At 40.6% G+C, this 26,804-nt stretch overlaps 1 protein-coding gene across 1 annotated transcript in view; it reads left to right on the forward strand.

Annotated features, from left to right (window-relative positions):
- The first annotated feature begins 17,688 nt into the window (after positions 1-17,688).
- MARCO (macrophage receptor with collagenous structure) overlaps positions 17,689-26,804 on the forward strand; it is a 52,234-nt gene continuing 43,118 nt past the window's right edge. Inside the window, exon 1 of the mRNA XM_004031668.5 lies at positions 17,689-17,892. Coding sequence (XP_004031716.3) covers positions 17,796-17,892 — 97 coding nt within the window. The 5' untranslated portion in view covers positions 17,689-17,795. The remainder of the gene's footprint in view (positions 17,893-26,804) is intronic.

Raw genomic sequence — 26,804 nt, forward strand, 5'->3', positions numbered from 1 at the left:
AGACACTTTTGGTCTCAACCGTTTCAGGCAAGGGATACCCAACTTGTATTATGCTATTCTAGGAAGCAGTATTGTGCAGTGGTTATGAGCCTGAGCGCCTGAGCTCAAATCCCTACTCTGTTCCTTAAAGCTATAAGACCGTGGACAAGTTACCTAACTTCTCTGCACCCAGATTTCCTCATCTGCAAAATGGAGATAACAATGGTACCAATTTTGTAGTGTTATCATGAGGATTAAATACTTTCTTAAATTTATTTTTTTAGAGACAGGGTCTCACTCTGTTGCCCAGACTGGAGTGCAGTGGCATGATAATAGCTCACTGTAGTCTTGAGACTCCTGGGCTTGAGAAATCCTCCTGCCTCAGCCTCCTGAGTAGCTGGGATTACAGGTGGGCACCATTGTGCCCCAATAGTGTTTTAAAAAGAGTTTTGTAGAGACAGCCTCTCACTTTGTTGTCCAGGTTGGTCTCAAACTCCTGGCTTCAAGTGATCCTCCCTCCTTGACTTCCCAAAATGCTGGGATAACAGGCATGAGCCACCATACCTGGCCTAAATACATTAAAATTCATAAAAAGCTCAGGACAGGGCAAGGGTGATATAAATATAAGAATTACAATTCTTATAATAAAGTGATAATAAAATTGATCTAAGAAAAGACATTCTTCCCACCTTTATCTCAAAGGCAGCTACTGCTGAAATTCTGGTGTACTATTCTATTTTTTAAAAAAATTATAAATAACCCATCATATAGGTGTACATAAGTATATACTTTTTAACTTGCATCACCAGAATCATATTATCTATTTGTTCCACTCCTCTGTTTTCTCCATAATAATAACTCTTGAAATTCTTTCCAAACTTACTTAATCAGATCTACCATATTCTTGTTAATGTCTTCATAACATTCCAGAATGTATTGATTGTGTTCCCTACTGAAGATCATTCAAGTTAATTCCAGGTTTTTGCTATGGCAAATAATACTGCAATGTATTCTGATCACAGTGAATTCTGTGAGTATCTCCTTAGGGCAATTCAGGCTGGGGAAGTGCTGAGTGCACAGCCTCTTGCAGAGGAAGAACAAGGACCTCAAGCCAGGGAAACAATGTATATATTTAAAAAAAGAATACGTCAAAGATATGTGCTGCATAATTCACAAGTTTCCTATGGGCTCACCAGCTCCTTAGCACTTTGTGTTTGTTACAGTTGGTGGCATCAGTTATATTGCTTCAGAGAAAACTCGTCCCATATACAAACCACTTAAAAACATTTGGCACCTCTTCAGTGCCCGGGTAACTCCAGCATTCAGTATGATACAGTGAACACACTGGACTCTGCAGCCAGTTGGGGCTGGTTGTGTGACCTTGGACAGGTGGCTTTTAATGGCTCCTGTGTCTCAGTTTCTGCATTCGTAGAAAGGATGAAAAAAATGATATTTACATTAAAGAGGATTGTTGTGGAGAAAGAACCTCTTTAAATGCCTAACTAAGCCTGGCCTGGAGTAGGCACTAAAATGTTAACTGTTCACCTCTCCTTCCTGGGGAAGTGATTCTATCCCATTTGCCATTTTGGAAGTGAGTCTATAGAAATACAGTCACTTCAGCTCCCTCCACCCAGCTCTTAAAAACTGCATCAGGACTTTGCTTCTGTTCTTATTTGTAACCAGTTTGCACAATCACCATTAGTTAACTTCTTTCTGTGATCAGAAATGACACAGGAAGATAGATAATAATAGACTGGGAATTTTGTAGACTAATAATATCACTCTTTGCATTTATGTTTTAGATCATTTTACTGCAGTCAGCTCTTAGAATTGTGAACCCCCAGATGCAAGTCTCATCTAGAAGAAAGGACAAAGAATCAGTCCAAAGGATGGAAAGAATCAAGCTGTGTTGCTTATTGCACATCTTTCAATCAAAAATGGTTAAAATGTGGAGAGAGGCAGAGATTACCTTTGAATGGCTAGAAATGCCCTTAGGTGTACACAATTTCCCAGCAGGGGCAGGGAAGTGAGGAGGTACAGCCTCCACCAAAGCCCTTAGCCCTAAGGGTCTCTTCTCTGCCAAAATTTAACCAATTTATAGTCTAAGTTCCCTATTAAAATGTGCAGTTCTTGGGAAGATGAATACCCAGGGTTAGTAGCAGCTGCTGGCAGCTAGGGGCTGAGGTTAAGAACCTTGAAGAATGAATCTCAGGTGCACTTGGCCATAAACTTCCTCAGAGCATTCACAGCATAACTTTTTGTGCTGGACAAAAACAAATCACAGGTTCCACAGAGCCTTTCTGGAGCGCTATTCTTTGAGATCTCATCTAACAGAGTCAACAAGAGAATAAAAGGGCCTTTGGCCTGCCCTTTCCTCCTCTTTCCTTCCACTTATTTCTAGGGGACATACACAAACCCTGGTGCAGCTGGAATGCTGCCTGGGAGCTGCTCCTTGGCACCTGGCTATTTCCCAATCATGCCTTGACTTCAGTCTTCGTTGAAATGGAGTTGAGGAGATGGTAATGTGTAGTTCCTGCTCTTGAGGAGCTCACAGTTTAGGAAGGAGGCTAATAAACACAAGCACTGCTGAGTTACTGTGCTATGCATGAATCTCCATGCAGAATATACCTTGAAAAGGCAGGTAGGGAGTGTGGGGGTCAGCTCCACTTGGCAGTAGGTTTTATGGAGAGGGATACCTTTAGACTGAGTGACAGGCATTCACCAGATGAGATGCAGAAATGGGAAAGTGTCTTCAAGCTGAAGGAGCAGCCATGGTAACCTGTAGTAATTTCAGGATGACAGGAGAAATATGGGTTGGGTGGAGAAGAGGGTGGTGCTGACAAGCACAAAGGCCATTATTTGCCAAGCTAAGGAATTTGGACCTTTTTATTCCCCAAAACTCTAATCACCTGGGCCTCCTGAGGGCCTGAATTGCTGATCACATCTCTTTGCTCTCTGTGTCAGTCTGCAGTATACTCTAAGCAACAGAAATGGATAAATGGCTGATTTAAGCTGAGAAGGAAATTCCTGGAAGACTGTTGGGATCTCATAGATTTACTGGTAAGACCACACCAAATGAGGCTCCGGACAAGGTCAGGGACAAGGATAACAGTTCACAGCCGAAATCATGCCACAGAACCCATCCAGTGAGGACCCATCTGCTGCTGTGGCTACCTCTGCTGCCTATGCAGGAGGAGTGGGTAGGACCTGAGCCATTTTCTAGTTGCTGCCCCTTCCCTGGTGTGCAGCAATCCGTCTTCTTTAAAGGAATGTGGTGGCATGTCTGGTTGGCCACATGCCCATGCCTGTCTGCAAGTGAGGCTGAAAACTCAAGCAATTCAACCCTTCGGCCTCTTTAGTAGAATAGGGTTTCTGCTTCCCATTAACTCTCCAAAGGCAGGGAAGACTCCAAACATTGAAACGGTGCTCAAAAACAGGTTAGTCATAAAGAAACAAGCATAAAACTGCCTTATCCAGGGTCTTTGGCACATTCTTGACTTGACACCAAGTCATGAGCTGCCTCTGAGTCCTTTCTTTTTTTTTTATTTTATTATTATACTTTAAGTTTTAGGGTACATGTGCACAACGTGCAGGTTTGTTACATATGTACACATGTGCCATGTTGGTGTGCTGCACCCATTAACTTGTCATTTAGCATTAGGTATATCTCCTAATGCTATCCCTCCCCCCTCCCCCCACCCCACAACAGCCCCTGGTGTGTGATGTTCCCCTTCCTGTGTCCATGTGTTCTCATTGTTCAATTCCCACCTATGAGTGAGAACATGCGCTGTTTGGTTTTTTGTCCTTGCGATAGTTTGCTTAGAATGATGGTTTCCAGCTTCATCCATGTCCCTACAAAGGACATGAACTCATCCTTCTTTATGGCTGCATAGTATTCCACGGTGTATATGTGCCACATTTTCTTAATCCAGTCTATCATTGTTGGACGTTTGGCTTGGTTCCAAGTCTTTGCTATTGTGAATAATGCCGCGATAAACATACGTGTGCATGTGTCTTTATAGCAACATGATTTATAATCCTTTGGGTATATACCCAGTAATGGGATTGCTGGATCAAATGGTATTTCTAGTTCTAGATCCCTAAGGAATCGCCACACTGACTTCCACAGTGGTTGAACTAGTTTACAGTCCCACCAACAGTGTAAAAGTGTTCCTATTTCTCCACATCCTCTCCAGCACCTGTTGTTTCCTGACTTTTTAATGATCGCCGTTCTAACTGGTGTGAGATGGTATCTCATTGTCTGAGTCCTTTCTTAAGGGATCTTTGAGAGGGAGACCCTCTACTCATCACCATGAATGGCCCAAGCAATTCATGAGGGATCTCCCCCCATGAACCAAACACCTCCCACCAGACCCCATCTCCAGCACTGGGAACTACAATTCAACATGTGATATCCAAACTGTATCAGAGACAATGTGACACCAGAAATACATTTGGACCTGCATAGCCAGCTGTCCACCATGATGCAGCAATCATCAATCATCTAGCTACTCATCTGTCAGTTACACCAACCTGCTACTCACCACTCTCCTTCCTCTCAAAGCCCTCTAGGTGCTCTCTGGATCTCCATGAGATTGTAAATGGATCATTCTTCACCCTACACTTCCAATTCACATAACCATTTACCCCTCCTCATGTCAGAGCCTCACTGCTAGCAGTGTTCAGAAATGAAAGTCAGAAACAGAAGAGAAACCTAAGCAATTCTTCCTGACCCAGGTCCTCTTTCACAAGGACCTACTTCCATCTTTTAGGTTCAGATTACTCCATTTATCTTTGGGGTTCCCAGGGGGTCATATGACACTGAACAGCTAGTGAATGAACCCTGATTCTCTCCAAAGGCAGTGTCCCTCTGAACCCAGACTTCTTGGAGACAGTGGGCAGGAACAGGTTTGAGGTTGGAGAAAAGGCAAAATACACACCCATCCTCCAGATTTACTGGGTGTAAAGTTCTGCTATTTAGCAAGGAATGGTACTAGGCCATTTTGGCCAATCTGACTTACATTTTGTTTGTGTGTGATAAAACATGCCAAACATAGTATTTATCATTTTAACCATTTATAAGTGTACATATGTTTTGGCTCTTTCTTGCTCCTTCTCTGGCCTTGTGATGTGCCTCCTCCCCCTTTGCCTTCTACCATGAGTAAAATCTCCCTGTGGCCTCCCCAGAAACTGAACAGGCACTGGCATCATGCTTGCACAGCCTGCTGAAACTGGAAGATATGAAATTAGCCGGGAATGACACATTTGATTCTTCCTGTGCAAAGAATAGGTTCTGGACCTGAAGAGAAAGACAGTGTGCCCGATTTCATAATAATTAGGTGGAGATACAAGACTAATGTTGAATACAATAGTGGACAGCAAAGAAAAAGTTTCAGCATGCAGGGATTTTATATTAAGGGGAGAAGAGATAGATAAATAAACAGAGCAAATTTGGACACAGAGACAGACATGCACAAAGGGAAGAGAGTGTGAAGACATGCTGGGAGAAGGTGACCATGTGACTGGAGTGTGCATCTACAAGCCAAGGACTGCCAGTCAATCACCAGAAGCTAGAAAAGTCAAGGAAAGATTCTCTTTTAAAGCCTTCAAAGAGAGCATGACTCTGCCAATACCTTGATTTTTGACTTATAGTCTCCAGAGCTGTGAAAGAATAAATTTGTGTTGTTTTAAGCAAACAACAACAACAACAAAACAAAACAAAATAAAACAAGTGTAAGTTTTGGTATGCTGTGTTTTCATTTTCATTCATCTTTAAATATTTTCTAATTTCCCTTGTGATGTTTTTCTTTGACCCACTGGCTGTTTAAGCGTGTGCTGTTTATTTTCACATGTTCGTGAATTTTCCAATTTTTCTTCTGCTATCGATTTCTGACTTCATCTTGTTATGGGTGGAGAAGATACTTTGTATGATACCAATCTTTTAAAATCTGTCGAGACTTGTTTTGTGGCCTAACAGGGTGTATCCTGGAGAAGGTTACTTGTGCCCTTGAGAAGAATGTGTATTGTATTGTTGAATGTAGTTTCTGTACATGTCTGTTGGGTCTAGTTGGCTTATTGTGTCTTTCAAGTCCCCTGTTTCCTTACTTATCTTCCGTCTGACTAATCTATCCATTATTGAAAATGTGGTATCGAAGTATCAATTTCCCCCTTCAATTCTATCAGTTTTGGCTTCGTATATTTCGAGAGTCCTTTATTAGGTTGATTTGTGTTGCTATAACAAAATACCTGAGACTGGTGATTTATAAACAGTAGAAATTAATTTTTTCACAGTTCTGGAGCCTGAGAAGCCCAAGATCAAGGTGCCAGCAAGTTTGGTTTTGTGGTGAGGGCTGCTCTCTGCTTCCAAGATGGCACCTTGTTGCTGTATCCTCCTGAGGGGCGAAATGCTGTGTGCTCACATGGCAGATGGTGGAAGGGCAAGAAAGTGGTACACTGCATGAAGAGAACATTTTTTATGGACTTTAATCACATTCACAAGCGGAGGAGCCCTTATGACCTAATCACATTCCCCATTAATTTCAACACCTGAATTTTGGAGGGGATACATTCAAACCATAGCAGTCTGTAAATCTTTATAATGGTTATATCTTCTTTCTGTATTGAGTCTTTTATTAACATATAATGTTCTTTTCTGTCTCTTGTGACCTTTTAGGGTTAAAGTCTATATTTTTCTAATATTAGTATAGCCACATCACCTCTCTTTTTGGTTACTATTTACATGGAATAATTTTTTCTATCCTTTCACTTTCAACCTACTTGTGTCTTTGAATCTAAAGTGAGTCTCATAGTTGGATCATGGTAGGTTTTTTAAAAATCCATTTTTCTCTCTTTTGATTGGAGGATTTAATTCATTTATATTTAAAGTAATTACTGATAAGAAGGGACTTACTTCTGCCATTTTGCTATTTGTTTTCCATATGACCTCTAGTTTTACATTCCTCATTTCCTCCATTACTGCCTTCTTTGTGTTTAGTTGATTTTTTTTGTAGTGAAACTTTTTGATTCCTGTGATGATTAGTTTTGAATGTCGACTTGACTGAATTAAGGAATACCTAGAGAACTAGTAAAGTATACTTTCTGGTGTGTCTATAAAGCCATTTCCAGAGGATATTTGTGTTCAAGTTGGTGGAATGAGTGAAAAAGATCCTCCCCAATGTGGGCAGGTACCATTCAAATGGCTTGGGGCCCGGATGAAACAAAAAGGCAGAAGAAGGGAGCATTCTTCTCTGTCTTCTGGGCTATAATGCTCCTCTTTTCCTGCCTCTGGACATCAGAACTCTAGGCTTTCTGGCCTTAGGACCCCAGGACTTACACCAGCAGCCCTTTGAGTTCTCAGGGCTTTGCCCTAAGACCAAGAGTCACATCATCAGCTTTCCTGGTTCTGAGGCTTTCAGACTTGGACTGGGCCAATCTCTGGAATATCAAGGGAGCATATGGGACTTCCTCAGCCTCCATAATTGTATGAGCAAATTCTCCTAATAAATCTCCTCTCTTGTATATCTCCTGTTGGTTATGCCTCTCTGGAGAAACATGATGAATATGATTCCCTTGTCATTTTCTTTGGAAGGGACACATTCAAACCATAGCAGTCTGTAAATCTTTATAATTGTTATATCTTCTTGCTGTATTAAACCTCTTATTAATATATTATGCTCTCTGCCTCTTATAACCTTTTTGGGTTTAAAGTCTATTTTTACTTTAAAATGCATATTCTTTTTAATGAATTCAATCATTATTTTCTATTGTGTGAATTCAATAGATGTTTTCTTTGTTCTCACTTCAGGGATTACACTGAATACACTAAAGTTGTAAAGTCTAATTTGAATTTATACCAACTTAAGTTCAGTAACATATAAAAACTTTGCTTTTATAGTGCCCAGTCTTCTCTTTCTGTTATTAATGTCACAGATTAAGTCTTTATAAATTGTGTGCCCAATAATGTAGATTAATAATTCATTTTTATGCATTTGTCTTTCAATCACAGAGAAAATTTAAAATGTAGTTATGGACCAAAATTACAGTAATACTAACTTTTATAATAGCCCCTGTATTTACCTTTACTGGAGATCCTTATTTCTTCATGTGGCTTCTACTTACTGTCTAGTTTTCTTTCATTTCACCCTGAAGGTACTCACTTAAGGATTTCTTGCAGGGAAGGTCTAGTGGTAACAAACTCATCTTTTGTTTATCTGAGAATATTGTAATTTCGCACTTATTTTTAAGAACAGTTTTGCTGAATATTGAATTCTCAGTTGATAGGTTTTTTTTTCTTTAAGCACTTTGAATATATCAACTCACTGACTTCTGGCCTTCTAGATTGCTGATGAGAAATCAGCTGAAAACTTTTTTTTAGAGATGGGTTTTGTTATGTTGCCTAGGCTGTACTTGAACTCCTGGGCTCAAGTCATTTTCCTGCTTCAGCCTCTTGAATAGCTGGGACTACAGGTGCACACCACCATGCCTGGCCTGCTGAAATCTCATTGAGAACCCTTCTATGTAATTAGTCACTTCTCTCTTGCTGCTTTTAAGATTCTCTCCTTGTCTTTTGATTATAATGTGCATCACTGTGTGTCTTTTTGAGTCTACCCTACTTCTTTGTTTATCAAGCTTCTTGGATTTGTAAATTGATGTCTTTCATCAAATTTGGAGCATTATCAGGCATTAATTCTTCAAATATTATTTCTGCCCTTTCCTCTCTTTTCTCCTTCTGAGATTACCACAATATGTAAGTTCTTCTGTTTGATGATGCCCCACAGATCCCTTAGGCTATGTTCACTTTTCCTTGTTTTTTTTTCTTTCTGTTCCTCACTCAGTAATCTCAATGGTTGTATCTTCAAGTTTGCTGGTTCTTTCTTCAGCTTGATCAAACCTGCTTTTGAACCCCTCTAATGTATTTTTTTTTTCATTTCAGTGATTATATTTTTCAGCTCCAGAATTTCTTTTTGGCCCTCTTTTATACTTTCTACCTCTTCATTGATATTCTCATTTTATCTATGCATTGTTTTCCTGTCTTTGTTCATGTCTTCCTTCAGTTTTTTGAGCATCTTTAAGACAGTCATTTTAAAGTCTTTATCTAGTAAGTCCAATATTTGGGCTCCTTCAAGTATGTTTTCCATTTATTTATTTTGCTCCTTTGAATGAATCATACTTTCTATGTCTTGTTATTTTGTTGTTGTTGAGAGATGGACATTTGAATCTTACAACATGGTAACTCTGGAAATTGGGTTTTCTCCCTTCCTCAAAGTTTGTGTTGCTTTTGTTTTTTTTTTTTTTTTTTTGCATTTTGGTGGGATGTTTCTGTCTTGAGAATCAGTTTAAATAAAAACTTAAGGTCTTTTAGGTTTTTTCTGAGTCTACCTGTTTCCCTGGGAATGCACAATGGCTTTATAAATTTCTTCACATGCATGTTTTTGGTGTCCAAAACAACAGGTACTGCTTTTTTAAGTATCCTGGAATCTGTTCAATTTTTGGTGTCCAAAACAACAGGCACTGTTTTTTCAAGTCTCCTGGAAGCTGTTCAGTTGATGGGGTTTAAAACAATGACAAACAGCCCCCACGCCTGCCCCATCAGTGATCAGAAACAGCAATCCATAGTCAGAACACAGAACCCTAATATTTGGAGGACAAGGTCCTTATTGCCCACTCTAGCTCCAGTAAGCCATACAAGAAACATAGGTTGCTGTCCCTACAGCTGCCTGCTGCCAGCTGGGGATTTGAGATGGGTAGTCATAACTGTACTGATGGCTGAAATAAATAAAAAAAATAGCTAAAATTTGCCAGCCAAACTGTTCCCTGGAAGATGCAAACATTAAAATAAACTCCAGAGTTCCAAAATAGTCACTTCAGACTGTTTCTAACAGTATAATTGTTGTCTAGGTGGAGAGACAGATTCTTGCTGCTTCTTACTCCACCATTTTCCGTGTCATCACTCCTGACATATATTAAAAGGATCCCTCTGGCTGCTGTATTGGATATGGACTGTATAGTAGCAAGGACAGAAGTATGCATACCAATTAGAAAGTTACTGAATTAATCCAGGTGGGCGATCATGGTTACTTGTACCAGAGTGGTATCAGGGAGTTGGTGAGAAATTTCAAATTGTGAATATATTTGGAAAGTAAAGCCAATGGATTTCCTAACACATTGAATGTTGGGAGAAAGAGAGTGAGAGAGATAAAGGAGATCAAGGTTGACATCAAAATTTCTGAGTAAAACAACTGGAGGGATGAAATTCCCATTAACTAAGATTGAGGAAAAATCAGGAGTTTTGTTTTGGTATATAGTTTGAAATGCCTATGCAACATATGTGTAAAAATTGAAATCTGAAGTTCAAGAGAGAAGTTTAATCCAGAAGTAGAAATTTGAAAATCATGGAATTTAAAACCATGAGACTAGATAACATCACCTAGAAAGTATGTATGAATGGAAAAGATGACAAAGGCTAGAACCCTGGGGCACTGCAACATTAAGAGGTAAGTAAAAGAGAAGGGATGAGCAGAATGAACCAAGAGTGACCAGTAAGATAGGAACACTATCAAGAAACTGTTATGTCTTTTTTTTTTTTTTTCTGAGACAGAGTTTCACTCTTGTTGCCCAAGCTGCAGTGCAATGGCATGATCTTGGCTCACTGCAACCTCCACCTCTGGGGTTCAAGTGATTCTCCTGACTCAGCCTCCTGTGTAGCTGGGATTACAGGCATGCACCACCACTCCTGGCTGATTTTGTATTTTTAGTAGAGATGGGGTTTCTCTATGTTGGTCAGGCTGGTCTCGAACACCCAACCTCAGGTGATCTGCCAACCTCAGCTTCCCAAAGTGCTGGCATTACAGGCGTGAGCCACTGTGCCCAGCCGAGAAACTGTTATGTCTTAAAGGAAAATGTAGAGATTATTTCCTGGAGGAGAGAGTGAGCAACCCTAAGAAATGCTTCTGACAAGTAAAATGAAAACTTGACTTTGACCATAGGATGTCACCATGCAGAGTTCATTGGTCATATTAACATGAGTAGTTTGGTTGAGTGATGGAAATGAAAACTCCACTGGAGTTGATCTAAAAGAGCATGGGAGGAGAGAAATTGAAGACAGTGGGTATAGACGATTCTTTTGAGAAAGTTTACTTGAATAGAGAGCAAGAAATTAGGTAGTAAGTTGTAGGAAAGTGTGTCAAGAGTAGGAGTTTTAGAATGTGAGAAATAGTATCTATGTTCAGCAATTGGAAATACTTCAGTAGAGACTAGAATCAATATTGTAGAGGAGATTGAAGGAAGAATTGCTACTGAGAAGAAGTTCATGAATAGAAGAGAGGGGATGGAAGTAGTGCACAGGTTGAAGTACTGGCTCCTGATAGGAACTTAGAAAGTTCATCTGTGTCAGAGAGAGGCAGGCAGAAGCCTTAGTGCAGATACTGGTGATGGTGGAGGTGCAGAGAATTTTCTTTCTGGTTGTTTGGATTTCCTCAGTGAAAGTGAGGTGAGAGCAAAGACAAGATTAAAGAGAAGACAGGTATGAAAGATTTACTTGGGAGAGTGAGTTGAATAAAGACTATTGTGCTATTGCCAGACAGGATTAAGGTTTATTTGCAGTTCACGTCACAAAATTAAAGTAAGACCATCAACATGGCCACATCGTTTTCTCCAGTTACACTCAGCTGCACTGAGAGTTGGATCTAACCATGGTTGTGGGTTTTGTCAAATGAGGACAATGAAGCAAAAAAGGGATAAGGGAGTTAAGGATGTGTGCAAGTGGGTGAGTAACCATAAATTTAAGCTGGTTAAGGGGAAAAGAGGACATGAAGTAGATGATGGGCAGTGGCAGAGTAGCAGAATAATAGATAAGAGGTCCTAGAGTCAAAAGATTGTTGGAGTTAGTGCTAAAGAAATGAGCTGGAAAGATAGGAGGCATGGCCAGAAAGAGGAATGAATAAACAATTAGGAAGGAGTTACAGCTACTAAAAATGACAAGATAGGGCACAACCCTTGAGTACATGACTAAGGGAGGGTGAATTGCAAGCTCATTGGTAAGGGCAAGGTTCTGTTTTCTTTTCTTACTAGCACAGAGCTTGGAACATAGTAGGCACTCATTATATATCCGTAGAATGAATGAATAAGGAATGACTACCACCTCCCCAGCAGCTCTAATTGAATTCCTGGCTCCTCTATTCCACCCATTTGCTCTCAATCCAGGATTAGAGAGGCAAAATGGTTTCAGGTCAATGCAAATTAGCACTGGTGATCCTTGGTACAACTGTGAAACCTGTAAAGTTTTTATTAGTGGCTCTTGCTTTTCTTTCCATGCATTTATAGCACTCTCCTGTGCAGAGCTTCTAGGGCCTGGGTGCTCCCACTCTCTCCTGTGCCCCTATTTCCTCCAATCCCCCAAACCTGCTCTGGAAAAGAATAATATTGCTCATTTACACTTCAGTGTATGTCTCTGTTTCCTCTCCTAGAGGGGGTGTATGTTTACATCTCATTTCTGATTGAGGGAATATAAGGTTTGGTCCCCTGTGAAAACATTGCAGGTGTCAGGAAGGCAGGGCATGGTGTCTGGGGTCAGGAGAACTTGTGTTCCTGAAATCAGACCAGGAAAGCTGCTGCTTTTCCAGCCTCTGCCCTTTATGGTCCCTGAATTGGGAGTGCTGAGTCAGTGGAAGAGTCTCATAAGAGACCAGTTTGCTTCTCTTTTCTTTCCTCTGTACTCACAGTGGAGTTTGCAGTCCGGATTCTGCAATCCCAGTGTTCCCAGAGCCAAGCTGGGTCTGACTACGTTTTCTCAAGGCCCAATAACGAGAAGCAGACAAACTGGGAAAGAAGGGAATTTATTGCTGTAACCGGATTCAGGGAGAAGGCCAGAGATAATTCCACCAGACGAACCCAAAGTGTTACCATTTTCTTAGTGCTCATATAGTTGGGGTTATGTGCCTACATGCAGTATCACATTCACTTAAGTCTATTGGTAACTAATTTTGTTTCAGCTATAAGGTCAGAGGCAAAAAATGCTTGCTAAGTCCAACGAAAAGGGCCCCAGTACCTTCAAGGCCTGTCTACTGTGGTACCGGAGTGATTATTTCTATGTTATCTCCTTTACAGCTTGGTCCAGAGAGCTGCCTTAGGCTCTCCAATGAATCTATTCAAACACCTGCCTCTGTTACCTTTATTCATCTAAAATTTTGTCAACCTGAGACGAAGTGCTGGCACTAGGAATGTAAGACTGTCTCTATTATTTTGTTTGCTCTAGGTTAGGGACAAGACTATGCAAGGCTCCTACTGACCATGTTTCATTTCCAGCTTTGATGTCTGGGCATTATTTCCCTAGGCTTAACTATTTGCTCAATGTTAAGGCAGCTCTGTGGAAATTTGTCTGTGTAACTAGGGTGCTATGCAGGCCTGTCTGTGTGACGGTCATGCCTGCCTGTCTGTGTGGTTGTCAGGGAGAATTGACCTGCCACACTAGCATGTGTAAGGATCCTCATCAGGCAAGAAAGGGTGTGGGCGGCCAGTCCACACCTGTCACTGGGAGGCTGGCGCTGTCACCTCATTCCAATAGCTCTCAAAAGACAAACCTCTGTGAGTTGGGCCAAGGTTCAACAACAGTAATTCCTTTTTGTCCTTTAACTTCTGTTTTAATTAACTTTATTGAGGCATGATTTACATGCCATAAAATGCACATACTTCAAGTGTAAAGTTTAGTGACTTTTGTAACTAACACCCCAAAGAAGATACAGAAAACTTTCATCTCCTTAGAAGTTTCCTTTGTGCTCCACTGTGGTAGAGTCCCCCTTACTCCCACCCCAGGACCCAATGGCTCTGTTTGCTGACCCTTTGAATGAGTTTTGCTTGTTCTAGAAGCCTGTATAAATGGGATCATACTGTATGTCCTGTCTGAAGTCTAGCTTCTTTTGCTCAGCATAATGGGTTCTGAGATTCATTCATGTGGCATATTTCATTTTACTGCAGACTAGTATTCCATTGCATAGATAGGACACAATTCATTCGCCTGTTCACGGTCATTTGTGTTGTTAATTTCCTCTAATTTTTAAATGATCAACACTTCTTGAGCTTCATTAACTACCAGGAACTTAGGTAAGCCTGGCCACTCACAACTGGCAGGAAAAAATGAAGTCAATAGATAGAACTTTTAAATGTTTCTGTCTTATACATTCCCTTCAGTCCAGGCTCTCCATCCCTTCTGCTGGTGGGCATAGGCAGATGACTGAGCAGATGTATGGAAGGGACTCCAGAGCAGTCCCCAAGGCAAGGTTCACCTGTCTGCTGTGGATTGGTTGGTTGGTTTCGGACACATGGGTTTGTGCCTGTAATTTTTACATCATGTGTTAACTTGGTTGCCCCAGTTTTAAGCTGGAATTGGGTTGCTCAAGGGTTCTTCTTGATGATCTGCCAGGCAGCCCACTGACTGAACTAATTTGGAACCCACCAGCTGATAGGAAATCAAGCTCCATGGAGACCATCAAGAGTGGCCACACTTGCCTGGGACTCCAGCGCCACCACTCCCGTGTGATAAAGCATTGGGAGCCACTTGACCATCACTTCAGAGAATATCAGAACTTGATGTAACTACATTGGGCATTGAGCCCTCTCCGAATGCACATTTAAATACTCCAATACAATTATATGCATGCTGCTAGACAAATAAATCCAGACCCTGCATTTCTTGGACAACTTGGTCTCCAAATGCCACTTCACCTGGGAAGAAACTGCTGGACCTGTGTTCCTGGAGATAAAAGTGTCTGAGTAAGACTTCAGAAGAGACTGTACCATATTTCCTAAATTGTGTGTTTTGTATTTATAGAAGATTTAAAGGATTTTTAAGGGATTCATTGACAATGCAGGAGTTTCGTATGACACGCTCTTTTGATATAAAATGCTATTCTGCATATAGAACTTTTGTTTGCAAATGTACTTACTCATTTATTATTTTATTTGATCCACACATCCACTCTATGGGCAAATACGGCAACTCTGGGTATCCCATTTTGTAATGGGGATGCTGAAACACAGAGCTAATGAGAGGGCCAGGACTAGGGTAAGCAAATGAGGAGGGTCATTGTACGTGCAAAGTGGGATTCTGTCTTCCTTTAAAATGATGATATTTTGTTCATCACAGAATGTTTGCATTAACTTTGATTTTTTAAATATATTGCACTAAAATATTATTTATCTTGATTATTGAATCTTTTGTACTCAAGGCTAGTGAATTATTTGCTTCATCCTAATCCCTGAGTCTCAGGCCCTGCAAGGTGAATGGATTAGCTTGAATCATATAAAGTATCCATTTATTGCATACGAAAAACAGATAAATATCTGTCATTCCATATGATTCAACCTAATGGATCCTCCTAGGATGGAGTCAGAAGGCCACACTGCACATGAGTGCCTCGATTATACCACTCGGTGGTCCTAAGCCTGGTGCACATTAGAGCTCCTTCTGAAATTTTTATTAAAACCAGAGCCTCAGGTTTGGGACGGGAAACTGGCATTCCTCTACTGCAAACCTCTGGATTGGAACCCCTGGATTAAACCAGAATTAAATCAGTCTATAGATTGAGGCAGAGAGTCTGGATTCAAATTCTGGTGTAGCTCTTTTTAACCACACAATTTAAGGCAAGTTGCAAGTTATGAGTGTTGAGCAATGTATGCAAATGTTTAGCACAGTGTCTGGCATAACAGTAAATCCTGGATAAGAGTTAATGCTTGCACAAGCCATTACTCTGTGTGGAAGTTCAGAGAAGTAAGTCAACCAAGGTCACGCAGCAAGTTAATGAAAGAGTTGAATTTGGGACCCAAGTCTCTCTGGTCTCTAGCCAGAGGTGAAGTGACTACACTTGACATCCACTAAGTGCTTCCTCTAAGAACAGGGATCCTCAATAATTAGCCCATGACATTTTCTAATAAGTCCCCTCCCCACACCCATGAGAATCAAAGATGAGCTGACCAGGCAGAGGCAGAGGGAGAGCAGGGAGCTCCGCCAGGCTAAGTGAGCAGGTTCCTTTCCCTAGGGGATTGCCCTCCAGTTGGCAAATCCCCCGTGTCCTCAATTATCTGGTCCTGTCTACCCCCCCCAGACTCTAGCTGGAGCCATCACTTCCTCATTTCCAATTTTCCTCTTTAAATTTTTCTGTCCTGGCTTCTGCTGCTTGTCCTCTGGCGGAACCAGTGACTTCCTGAATGTTGAAATTGTGGGCGCCACAGGGGACCTCTGCTTTTCAGGGCACTGCTAGGAGCTCACTTTCCTGAGTTTCATTCCCTTTCACTTTCTGACATACCACGGGCCAAAGAAAGTGACTTCACCTGGCACAGCTTCACTTCCTGCCACCTGTCTTCCTCACCTCTTACATTTCAAATAGGCCAAAAGTCTACGGCTCCCCTGTTGCAGGCTGTCCCACCTCTGAGAGGCTGCGCCTGCCCTCCTTCCTCCCTGGAGGGCCTTTGCCTCATCTTGATCTGGATCAATCCCCCATTATCCTTTTAAGCCCAGCTCTGGTATCTGGTATCTCTTGATTCAGATGATAAAGCTATTTGTCATATTTCTGCCCTGTCTCCCCTGCCTCCAGGCACTTCTGTCTTCTCAGGGACATCAACCTTTGCCGCACTTCACCGCAATTTTCTGGAATGTAGCTGTAGCCGCAACCATCTTGCATGGTAGACTGTGAATATCTTTCATGAGAAAAGGCCATTTCTTCATCTCCTCGGCGCCCAGCAGGCTCACAATGTCCCTAATCATAATAACAACAACATGACCATAGTGTTTATTCCCTAATACTTCCATCCTAGCCACCTTATATGATTTAATTCATTCAAGGCTCACAAAATTCATATCTTCCTTATTTATACAAACAGAAGAGTGAGATGCTCAAAGCTCAAGTGACTTGCCTACTGCCAGAGAGCCTCTATGTGGAAGAGGTGGAATTTGAAGCCAGGCATTCTAGCTCTTAGTGTCTGTGTCTTAACCACCATGCTATACAGCATCCCTGGAGATGCCCGACAGGAGGGAGAGAAGGGAGAAGCTACTTTCCTTAAGGAGTTCAGATCTCACTGGGGCCTGGACAAGGACACCTGTAACACATGTACACATGTGCACACATGTGTACACACACAAAGAACATGGGAAAACTACAAGAAGAAATACTAAGTGCTAAAATGTGTGGTTCAGAGCAAGGCTTCTCAAACTGTAATGTGTATATAAATCACCTGGGGATCTAGTTAAACTAGATTTGGATTTGATCTGATGGGGTGGGACCAGAGACTCATTGTTAGAACAAGCGAACTTGCATTTCTAACAAGTTCTCAGGTGATACTGATACTGCTGGTCCATGGACCACACTTTGAGGGGCAAGGATGAACTCTAAAGGTTGAGGCAGGTCAGAGAAGGGAGATTTCACTGTGGGCTGGAGAGGTCCTGGGACAGTGAGCTGAGTCTGGGCCCATGGCAGGGCTTGGTTGGCCCTCTCTGGAGCCATCCAGCTTTTGGGTCTCAGGGACCTGGGAGTGAGGGGTGCTTTCAGAGGCCCGTAACTTGTGTCCCAAAGCCTCCTCGATCCCCCTTAACAAGCAGCAGCACTGTGTGGGAGATCCACATGTGAATAGCCCGTGTTTGAGAAATGTCCAATCCTGATCATGTCAGGAAACATCCTGCAAATTCTGAAATCAGAGCCAAAGGGAAGTGCTGCGAGGTTTACAACCAGCTGCAGTGGTTCGATGGGAAGGATCTTTCTCCAAGTGGTTCCTCTTGAGGGGAGCATTTCTGCTGGCTCCAGGACTTTGGCCATCTATAAAGCTTGGCAATGAGAAATAAGAAAATTCTCAAGGAGGACGAGCTCTTGAGTGAGACCCAACAAGCAGCTTTTCACCAAATTGCAATGGAGCCTTTCGAAATCAATGGTAAAGTACGATTCCCCAATAATGGAACTGACCAGAAATGTAGTCTTTCTGCTAGCGAGACACGAAAATAGACAAGTCAATAGAAAGTCTAGGTTTGGCTTATTGCTGCATTTTGCACGTAACCATCACTAATGCTGTCTGGAGTGCTTCAATTCGGAATTTCTGGAATGCTAATAACAGATGCTGTATTTTTAGCATGTAGTCAGGTTTTTCTTAGCTTCACTATTGTTTTAATCATATTTAAATATTTTCCCTTGAAAAAATGCCAATGCTTATTAAATGTCCCCTTTTTTTAATGAATGTCTTATTCTGACACACAGGTTGGGTGATACAATGAAAACACAAAACAGGGGCACGGAAAGGGGACCACAAAACTGAAGCCAAGCATGACAGTTTTCAAAACACAGCTTCTTTAAAATTCTTTAAGGGGATTTCTGTTATAACTGATGTGCTGGTCAGGAAACATATTCTGTATTTCATGTTGACTGAAATATGTTCATAGCTTCATAGTTTGTCTTAGGTTAAACTCAGGTCTGTAATATTCAGTCAACTCTGTTGTCTTTATTTTCTCACTCAGCATTCAACAGGTGATGCATTTTTAAAATCTTCTAGAATTTGTAGCATTTGAAGTCATGGGTGGGCTTGCATTCCACAAATGAGCTCTGATTTCCTAGTCTAGAACGTTCTCTTGGGATCATCTTCCAAGTTGATCAGTCATTTCCACTCCCAGGCTTTGCTGGAAGTTGTCTATGCAGGAAAATTGGTGGCTTTATCTCCTGGCCAGAGTGTCCTTCTCATCCCATACCTGTCTATCCAGGTCCCTGCCTGGAATTTTTAGCATACAAAGATGAAGCGTCTGGGGCTCTGCCTCTAGGAATTTACAGTGTAATAACAGAGAAAGGTGTGAGTGCTAATGGCTATAATAATCATTGGCTATTTAGAACTTCTCAGAATGCAACATTCTGGATACATGACTGTTTAAGAGACTGAAGATGTTCAAGCAAAGTCAGCTGATCAAGCATACTCAGCACCTATTTCCAGCAGGGCACTGCACTCAGCACTGAGGAAACAGGCTTGAATAAACATAGCCTCTGGCCTCTGGCTTCTGGCACGAGGGGACAGGGGACAGGGTGAGCCGCCCATGAACTGACAATTTCCATGTTGTGACTGAGACTTCCACAGGATGTGATGGACAGATCTAACCAGGTGTAGAGCCCTGGAGGGCAGAGCTGACACCTCTTCCAAAGTTTAAAGGATAAAGGGAGTCTGTTAGAGAAAGAAGTTAGTGCCTGGGGCGGGGTGGGCGCCACATGTTTGTATTGTATTCACAAGAAATATTCAGAGAAATATAAATAATTCCATACTGTTTGGCCAAAATTGGGACGGAAAGACCAGTGGGGACTGAGGCTGGAACCAAAAAATTTGACTTCATCCTGAGGTCAGTGGGGAAGCAGGAAGGGGCCGATGTGGGGCTGAAAGGCACTAATGTGCATGTGAGGTTGCTCTTTGTCCTACATAGGGATGGCTGGAGAGAGAAGCTGAGGACAGAGAGGAACTTGGCAGCAAGAGATGATGAGGGGCACTGGATGGAAGGCAGGAAAATAAAGGAATGCTCTGGAGAAACACTGGAAATCAGATCAATTGGACTGCAATGGCAGGACAGGGCTGGGGAGGAAGACGCAGGAGTTAATAGTGAACCCTAGATTTCTGACCTGGGTTGTGTGTGTCACCAATTAAAAATGTAACTAAGCCAGTGCAGGAGGATTGCTTGAGCCCAGGAATTTGAGACCAACCTGGGCAACATAGTGAGACCCTATCTCCACCAATAAATAAATAAATAAAAATTTTAAAGTATCTTACCAAAAAACCAAAACTACTCCAATTTGGATGAAAGAAACATTTTCTTATATGCATTCACAACATCCTGCCTTCTAATACAAAGATTGTGGAACATATGAAACTTTCTAGAAGAGTGCCATTATGCAGGTAATCACTGTGAGGCTCTGTTAACACACTGACCCCTCAGGGCCGGCTCTGCACCTTACTTATTTTTTGTCTGCTGAAGATTTATTTATTTAGGCCATATATAGTTTTATTTTCTTTTGAAAATACATTATCTTAAAATTCCCACATATGGTTCATGAAAAACAGCACTGAAAAATATTTCTAATGTCATTTTCCTCATTTATTTTTCTCTATTGTTGGTATTGAAATATAAAATGCTGTTTTTCCCTGATTATAAAGTATTAAACTAGTTTTTTTTTTTTATTACCCAAGGATACTGGACTAGGAAAGTTTTCACTACATGCTGAAGAAAATTTTAGAAGTGAGTTTGGGAAACTTTTGGAATATAACCTTCATTTTTTCTAAAATTAATCTAAAAAAAAGGATGAGGAGTGTAAATTTCACAGTGTACCCTCTAGAAGCACAGTGCAACTTGCATCCCTCTTTCCTGCCGTCACCTCCAGCCTCCCTCATTAGAACAAGCCTCCTTCATTCCATTATCTGCACTAGAATTAAGGTACTCTTTCTTTTCGTTATTTTTTATTCTAGCTTTTTAGAAGTGTGATTAACAATACAAACTGTATATATTTATGATGTACACGTGATGATTTGATATATGTATCCATGGACGAATAACCACCACAAAGACTGCTTTAGTTTCCTGAGGGGACTTGACGTAGGGTTGGCTTCTGTGGCCCTCAGGGTCCCACAGAATCCCAGGTCTCTCCTCAGAGCCATAGAAACTGCTCTTTTGCCCCATCATCCACCTCAACAATGGAACATTTGGGCTTGAAGGAGAGGATTTACCTGTTGGCAATATCTTTCTGGGATGTGTCTGTTTCTACCTTTTTGAAAATTAGCAAACTGTGTCTGGCTTTAGGCTTCCTGTCACACTCCTGGACGTCTGGTTTCTCAAGGAAGACTACTGTTACCACAGCCTAACAAGACAAGCACTTGTTAGGCTGTGCAATGTGATCTGTCGGAAACTCTCGTTTCTTTTTTTTTTTTTTTTTTTTCTTTTTTGAGATGGAGTCTCGCTCTCTCACCCATGCTGGAGTGCAGGGGAGCGATCTCGGCTCAGTGCAACCTCCATCTCCCGGGTTCAAGTGATTCTCCTGACTCAGTCTCCCTAGTAGGTGGGATTAGAGGTGCCCACCACCATGCCCGGCTAACTTTTATATTTTTAGTAGAGACGGGTTTTCACTATGTTGGCCAAGCTGGTGTCCAACTCCTGACCTCAAGTGATCCGCCCCCCTTGGCCTCCCAAAGTGCTGGAATTACAGGCGTGAGCCACCCACCTGGCCCTGTTGGGGCCTCTTACTCCAATCTCTCAACTACTTCAGGCTTCCCACCAACTTCAGTCTGAAGAACATTCTTCTTGAGAGAGAAGTTTGAAACAAAATACAGGTAGAAAAGTTAAGGTTTTTATTGTTGTTTGTTTTAATTAACACTAACTATTGTCTCTCAGTAGTGAGCCTAACCATCCTTTCTTCCCGCCCTTAACATACTCTAGAGCAACCTTCAACAAAACCCAAACCCTCAAGTCCGTTCAGGCTCAGTCTTGCAACACGACTGCTATTATTTCATGTCATTGTTCTGACTTTGCTCTTCATCATGCCAATATTTCTCAACATCTTTTAAACATCTGGCTTTATTGTAGAGTTTAGTCTTAACTTTTTATGGTGAAGTAGTTATAGAGTCAGAGAAAATTGCAAAAAATGTACAGAGGAGCTTTTCTGACTCTTGTCTCATTCTCCGCCAGTGGTAACATCTTACACTGCATTAATACAAAATTACAACCAGGAAACTGATATTGGTGCAATCCATAGAGCTTATTCATTAGTTTTACATGCACTCGTCTCTGTATACGTATATAGTTGTACCAATTCTATGCTTAAATAACCCCACATACCCCTCACTCCCCCACCAGCAGTCATCAACCCCTGGCAACCACTAATCTGCTTCCCATCTCTATAATTTTGCCATTTTGGGAATGTTACATAAAGAAATTACACAGTATGTGACTTCTTTAAGATTGATTTTTTTTTCACATAGTGTAATTCCTTTGAAACCCATCCAAGTTGTATCCATCCACAGTTGGCTCTTCTTATTAAGTAGCATTCCATGATATGAATATATCAAAGATTGTTTAACATTCACCCACTGAAGGACATTTGGGTTGTTTTCAGTTTGGGGGCTATTACAAATAAAGTTGCCATGACCATTTCTGTAAGTGCTTTTGTGTGACTTTAAGTTCTCATTTCTCCAAGGTAAATGTCCAAAAGTGTAATTGCTGGATTCTAAGTGTGTTTGGTTTTACAAGAAGTAGTCGATATATTTTCCAGTGTGACTATACCATTTTACATTCCCAGCAGCAATGTACAACTGATTCAGTTTTCTGCAACCTCGTCAACATTTGACATTATCACTATTTTTAAATGTAGCCATTCTCATAGATGTATACTGATATTTCATTGTAGATTTAATTTACATTTTCCTAATGGCCAGTAATGTTGACTATCTTCTCATGTGCTTAAATACCATATGTATAGCCTCTTCAGTGAAATGTCTCTTTGTGTCTTTTGCCCATGTTTTAATTGGATCTTTTATTTTTTATGGTTTGGTTTTAAGAGTTCTTTATATATTCTATATATAAGTCCTTTGCTAGATATGTGGTTTGCAAATATTTTCTCCGAGTCTGTAACTTGTATCGTTATGTTCATATCAGCATCTTTTACAATGCAAAAGTTTTTAATTCTGATACCAACCTAACAATTTTTCCATCTATGTATTATGCTTTCGGTGTCAAGTCTAAGAGTTCTTTAGCCCTTGGTGGTGAAGATTTTCTTCTCTATCTTATTCTAAAATTTTTGTAGTTTTACATTTTACAGTTAAGTACATGCTCTATTTTATTTTTATTTTTATACGTTAGAGACAAGATCTCACTATGTTGCCCAAGTTGGAGTGTGCAGCGGCTATTCACAGGTGTGATCATAGTGCATGGCAGCCTCAAACTCATGGGCTCATGTGATCTTCCCACTTCAGCCTCCCAGGTAGCTGGGACTACAGGCTCATACCACCATGCCTGCCCGTGATCCATTTTGAATTGATTTTCGTATAAGGTATAATGTGTAGGCTAAGGTTTTCATGTTTCATTTTGTTGACCATGGATATATAGTCATTCCAGCACCATTTGTTGAAAGGCTATCCTTTCCCTGTTGAATTGCTTTTACACCTTTGTCAAAAATAACTTGGGTAAATTTGTGTGCATCTCATTCTGCATTCTTTATTCTATTCCAGTGATCTATGTGACTATCCCTCTATCAATACCACAGTGCTTTGATTACTATAGTTATATTGTAAGCGTTATTATCAGATAGAGTTATTCCTCAAATTGTAGTCTTCTTTTCAAAACTGCTTTAGCTATTCTAGGGTTTTTGCCTTTCCATATAAATTTAAGTGTCAGCTTGTCTACGGTTACAAAAAGATCTTGCTGAAATTTTGATAGGCATTGTGTTACACCTATAGATAAATGTAGAGAGAATTGATATCTTTATTGTATGCAGACTTACAATCCATGCACATCTCTCCATTTACTTAGGTCTTTGGTTCTTTTAACTAAATTTTTAAAAAAATTTCAGCATACAGATCCTGTACATGTTTTATTAGATTTATATCTAAATATTCCATTTTCTTTGGTGTTAGAAATACCAAAATTGTTAGAAATAGATAATTGGTGCCACGAAGAAAAGTTAGCACAGAGACAAAAGATCTCTCAGCAAGGCCATCTTTACTTTCTGCAGAAAGGGTGCTCAATTACAGATGGAACAATGGCAAGACCACACCTGAACAAAAGAAAAGCAGACATATTTATCCCTTACACATTTGGGTCATCCTTACTGCTGTGTCCTGCATCTATTGGCTGGAGCAGGACCTCACAATCTTAAACTGATACCCAATTTGCTAATAGCCTACAACTTTCCTAATAGTTAAGTACAGGGAAGAACAAAGAAATTGCTTACAAAAGGTTTAAGGAAGCAATAACATTTCCAAATAAGGAAGGGGCATAGGGTGTGAGCTGGAACGTGCCTGTGAGCATGTTCAGCAGTTACATAGGATAGGGCTTAACAAAGAGTTATTAACGCAAAGCAAGAGGCTTGAAGAAAGTTATTCCTCAAAAGAAACCATCATTTCCAACACTCACAATTTATTCTTCAACAAGAAGGAAAACTTTGAAGAGGAAATTTTTACTTTCTACAATCCCTCCTCTTTTACTTTTTAGTTTTCCTCTTCAAACTTGCTTAACATGTCTTGGCTTAGTTGTTTTGATTAACTCCTGGATGTATGGTACAACATAATACCTAAGAAGAAGGAGTATACTTATTATAGTTGTTGAAGAGGTAAGAATTGAAGCTATGTTTGTTTGTTTGTTTGTTTCTGGTTGACGAAATACCAGAGTAAAAGGGATAGGCAATTGAACTAGAGCAAAAGTATTGCTCCAATTATTTGGCAGAGTGTCCAGTAATTGTCCTCCATAATACCACCATACATCCACTCAGGGCAGGTGTATGAATAAGGGCGGACTGATGGGTCAGCTCTTGGAAGTGCCTGACTTCACTGCATCCTGTTAAGTCTCCAAGGAATGCCAGATTTTTCCCCTTGTCATTGGATATATGAGGTAAAATTGGTTTTGGAAGATGGAGGCTGGATGGCCCTCGCGGGCCGATCCGCAGGGCGTTGAACTTCGGGAAACAGCAGAAAAAGAGCTTGGCACAATTCTTTATTCCAGGGGGTGGAATCTTGAAAAAGAGCTACCATGCACTCCATGTCCCCTTGATTTGAGGACCATGCTAGTGGAAAGGCAACAACGTGGGCCTCTGGCCTACCTTGCGCACAAGAGTAACAGTCACTTTTGTTTAAAGTGCAAACAGAATATTTAATCTATTTTAACCAGGCATTTACATCTTTATACCCTGTTTCAATGGCTATGGTTTGCCGTAGGTCTCCTATTTCTACTACTAAGGCCTCGCTTTTGTCATTTGGCATGAGGCGAGTCATAGTTTGATTTTGTAGGTTTGGGAAAGGGGCAGCTGTAGGAGGTAGAGGAGGGAGAACAAAGTGCACCTTAAAGAAGCCTATAGGATCCTTTCCAGTGACCTCTGCTCCTAAACCACAGAAGCGCCCTACAGTGGGGTTAGAGTTGCTGGTGGTAGGAATAGTAATGGATTTAAGCACTGGGTTAGGAAAGGAAAGGAAAGGAAAAGACAGATAGACTAAGCTTTCCTTAGCTTTAATTGGGTAGGGCTTGATCCAGGAACAATGGCCCATGATTCTGAGGATAATGGCACTTGCTTGACTCAGGTGTCATGTGTCCATCCCTTTCCGCTGTACAAACAGCAGTCTCGATGGTTAGCAGCACAAGGTACGGTCCTTCCAAGGCTGGCCCGAGTTTCCCTTCTTTCCATCCTTTGATGAGAATGTGATCCCCAGGCTGATGCTGATGTACTGGAAACTCCAAGGGCGGCATCTGTGCTAAAAGACCTTTTGTTTTAAGGGAAGAGAAGGTGGAGGATAAACCAAGTATATAATTTCTAAGAAATTGATCTTTTGTTTTAAATGTGGGTACATCAACAGTGGACTTTATAGTCCTTGGTGCCTTCTTGCTGATAAATTTTCTTTAGCACCGATTTTTATTAGTTTTTAGACCAAAGAAAGCCAAACACCATTTTATATTTGACAGTGCTTCGTATATGATTTTATACTAGAAAAGCTAAATTTTACCTTTATATTAGTGTGTCATTAATGTTAAATTTAATTTTAATAAAACCTTGTTGACATATGTATCCAATTTTAATGTCTGACCATAAGGTAAGATTTTTATAGACTGTTTTTAACCTTTTATAATTTTTTGTTAAAGAGCAGGTTAGTGCTTTAAGAAAAACCTGTTGTGCTTTTATTTTAATATCCAGTTCACAGAAAAACTGCATGACACCCCTTTAACTTTAGCCAATATGTTTACACACAGAATTTCCTTTACAATTAAAGTTTCAAAACTTGCTTAAACCTTCAAAACAAAATTTTTTTTAACCCTTTAATGTAGGTAGAAATCCACATTCTTATGCCTCCTTATAATCCTTTTACCAAAAGTTTATTTTGCTTTCCTTACATACCTTGCGTATAAACTGTTTCTTCAATAGTTTTACATTCAGGAGGCCTAATTACTTTTAAATTATACAACATTTCTTGCATAAATTCCCTTTTATAATTTGGTTTTTCACAACTTTCACAGACAATTCTTCAACATGCCTCAACTTTCTGAGTTGTTGCTAACATCGCTTTCTTTAAACAACCAGTTAATTTATTTTAGGACAAGAATTTACCATATAACATTCCATTTTACATAAATTCTCCCCTCCCCCCTTTTTTTTCTCAAAGATGATAGCCATTCTTTTCCAAAGCGAACTTCCTTCATGTCTGTGGACTGGACTGTTAAAGGCCACAAGATTAGAAGTTAGGATAATACATATGACACTGTTAATATTTAGCAAATTTTACTTTTGTTGAAAACCTTGTAAGTTTGGGATTTCAATTATCCTTTGCTATTAATAAGACCTCATTTAGTCCAAATTTAACTTAGAATTGCTATAGATGACTCCTTCCTGAATCTGTAAGTATTTTAAGGCTTGGCTGAGTGCAAACAGCTCCCACCTTTGAGCAGACCAATTATTAGGCAATTTTCCTAACTCTGCTTCTACAAGAGTTTCCTTATCACTTACTGAATACCCATTGTGTCTTTTTCTCTCAGTCACCTGGGAGGAACCATCTATCATCCTGTCACCCAGGAGGAATCATCAATCATCCTGTCCTGAAGGGAGTTCCTCCTAGGTCTGGTGGGACCTTTGTATGGT

Source organism: Gorilla gorilla, chromosome 11, assembly GCF_029281585.2.
Source record: "Gorilla gorilla gorilla isolate KB3781 chromosome 11, NHGRI_mGorGor1-v2.1_pri, whole genome shotgun sequence".
NCBI classification, from domain to species: Eukaryota; Metazoa; Chordata; class Mammalia; order Primates; family Hominidae; genus Gorilla; species Gorilla gorilla.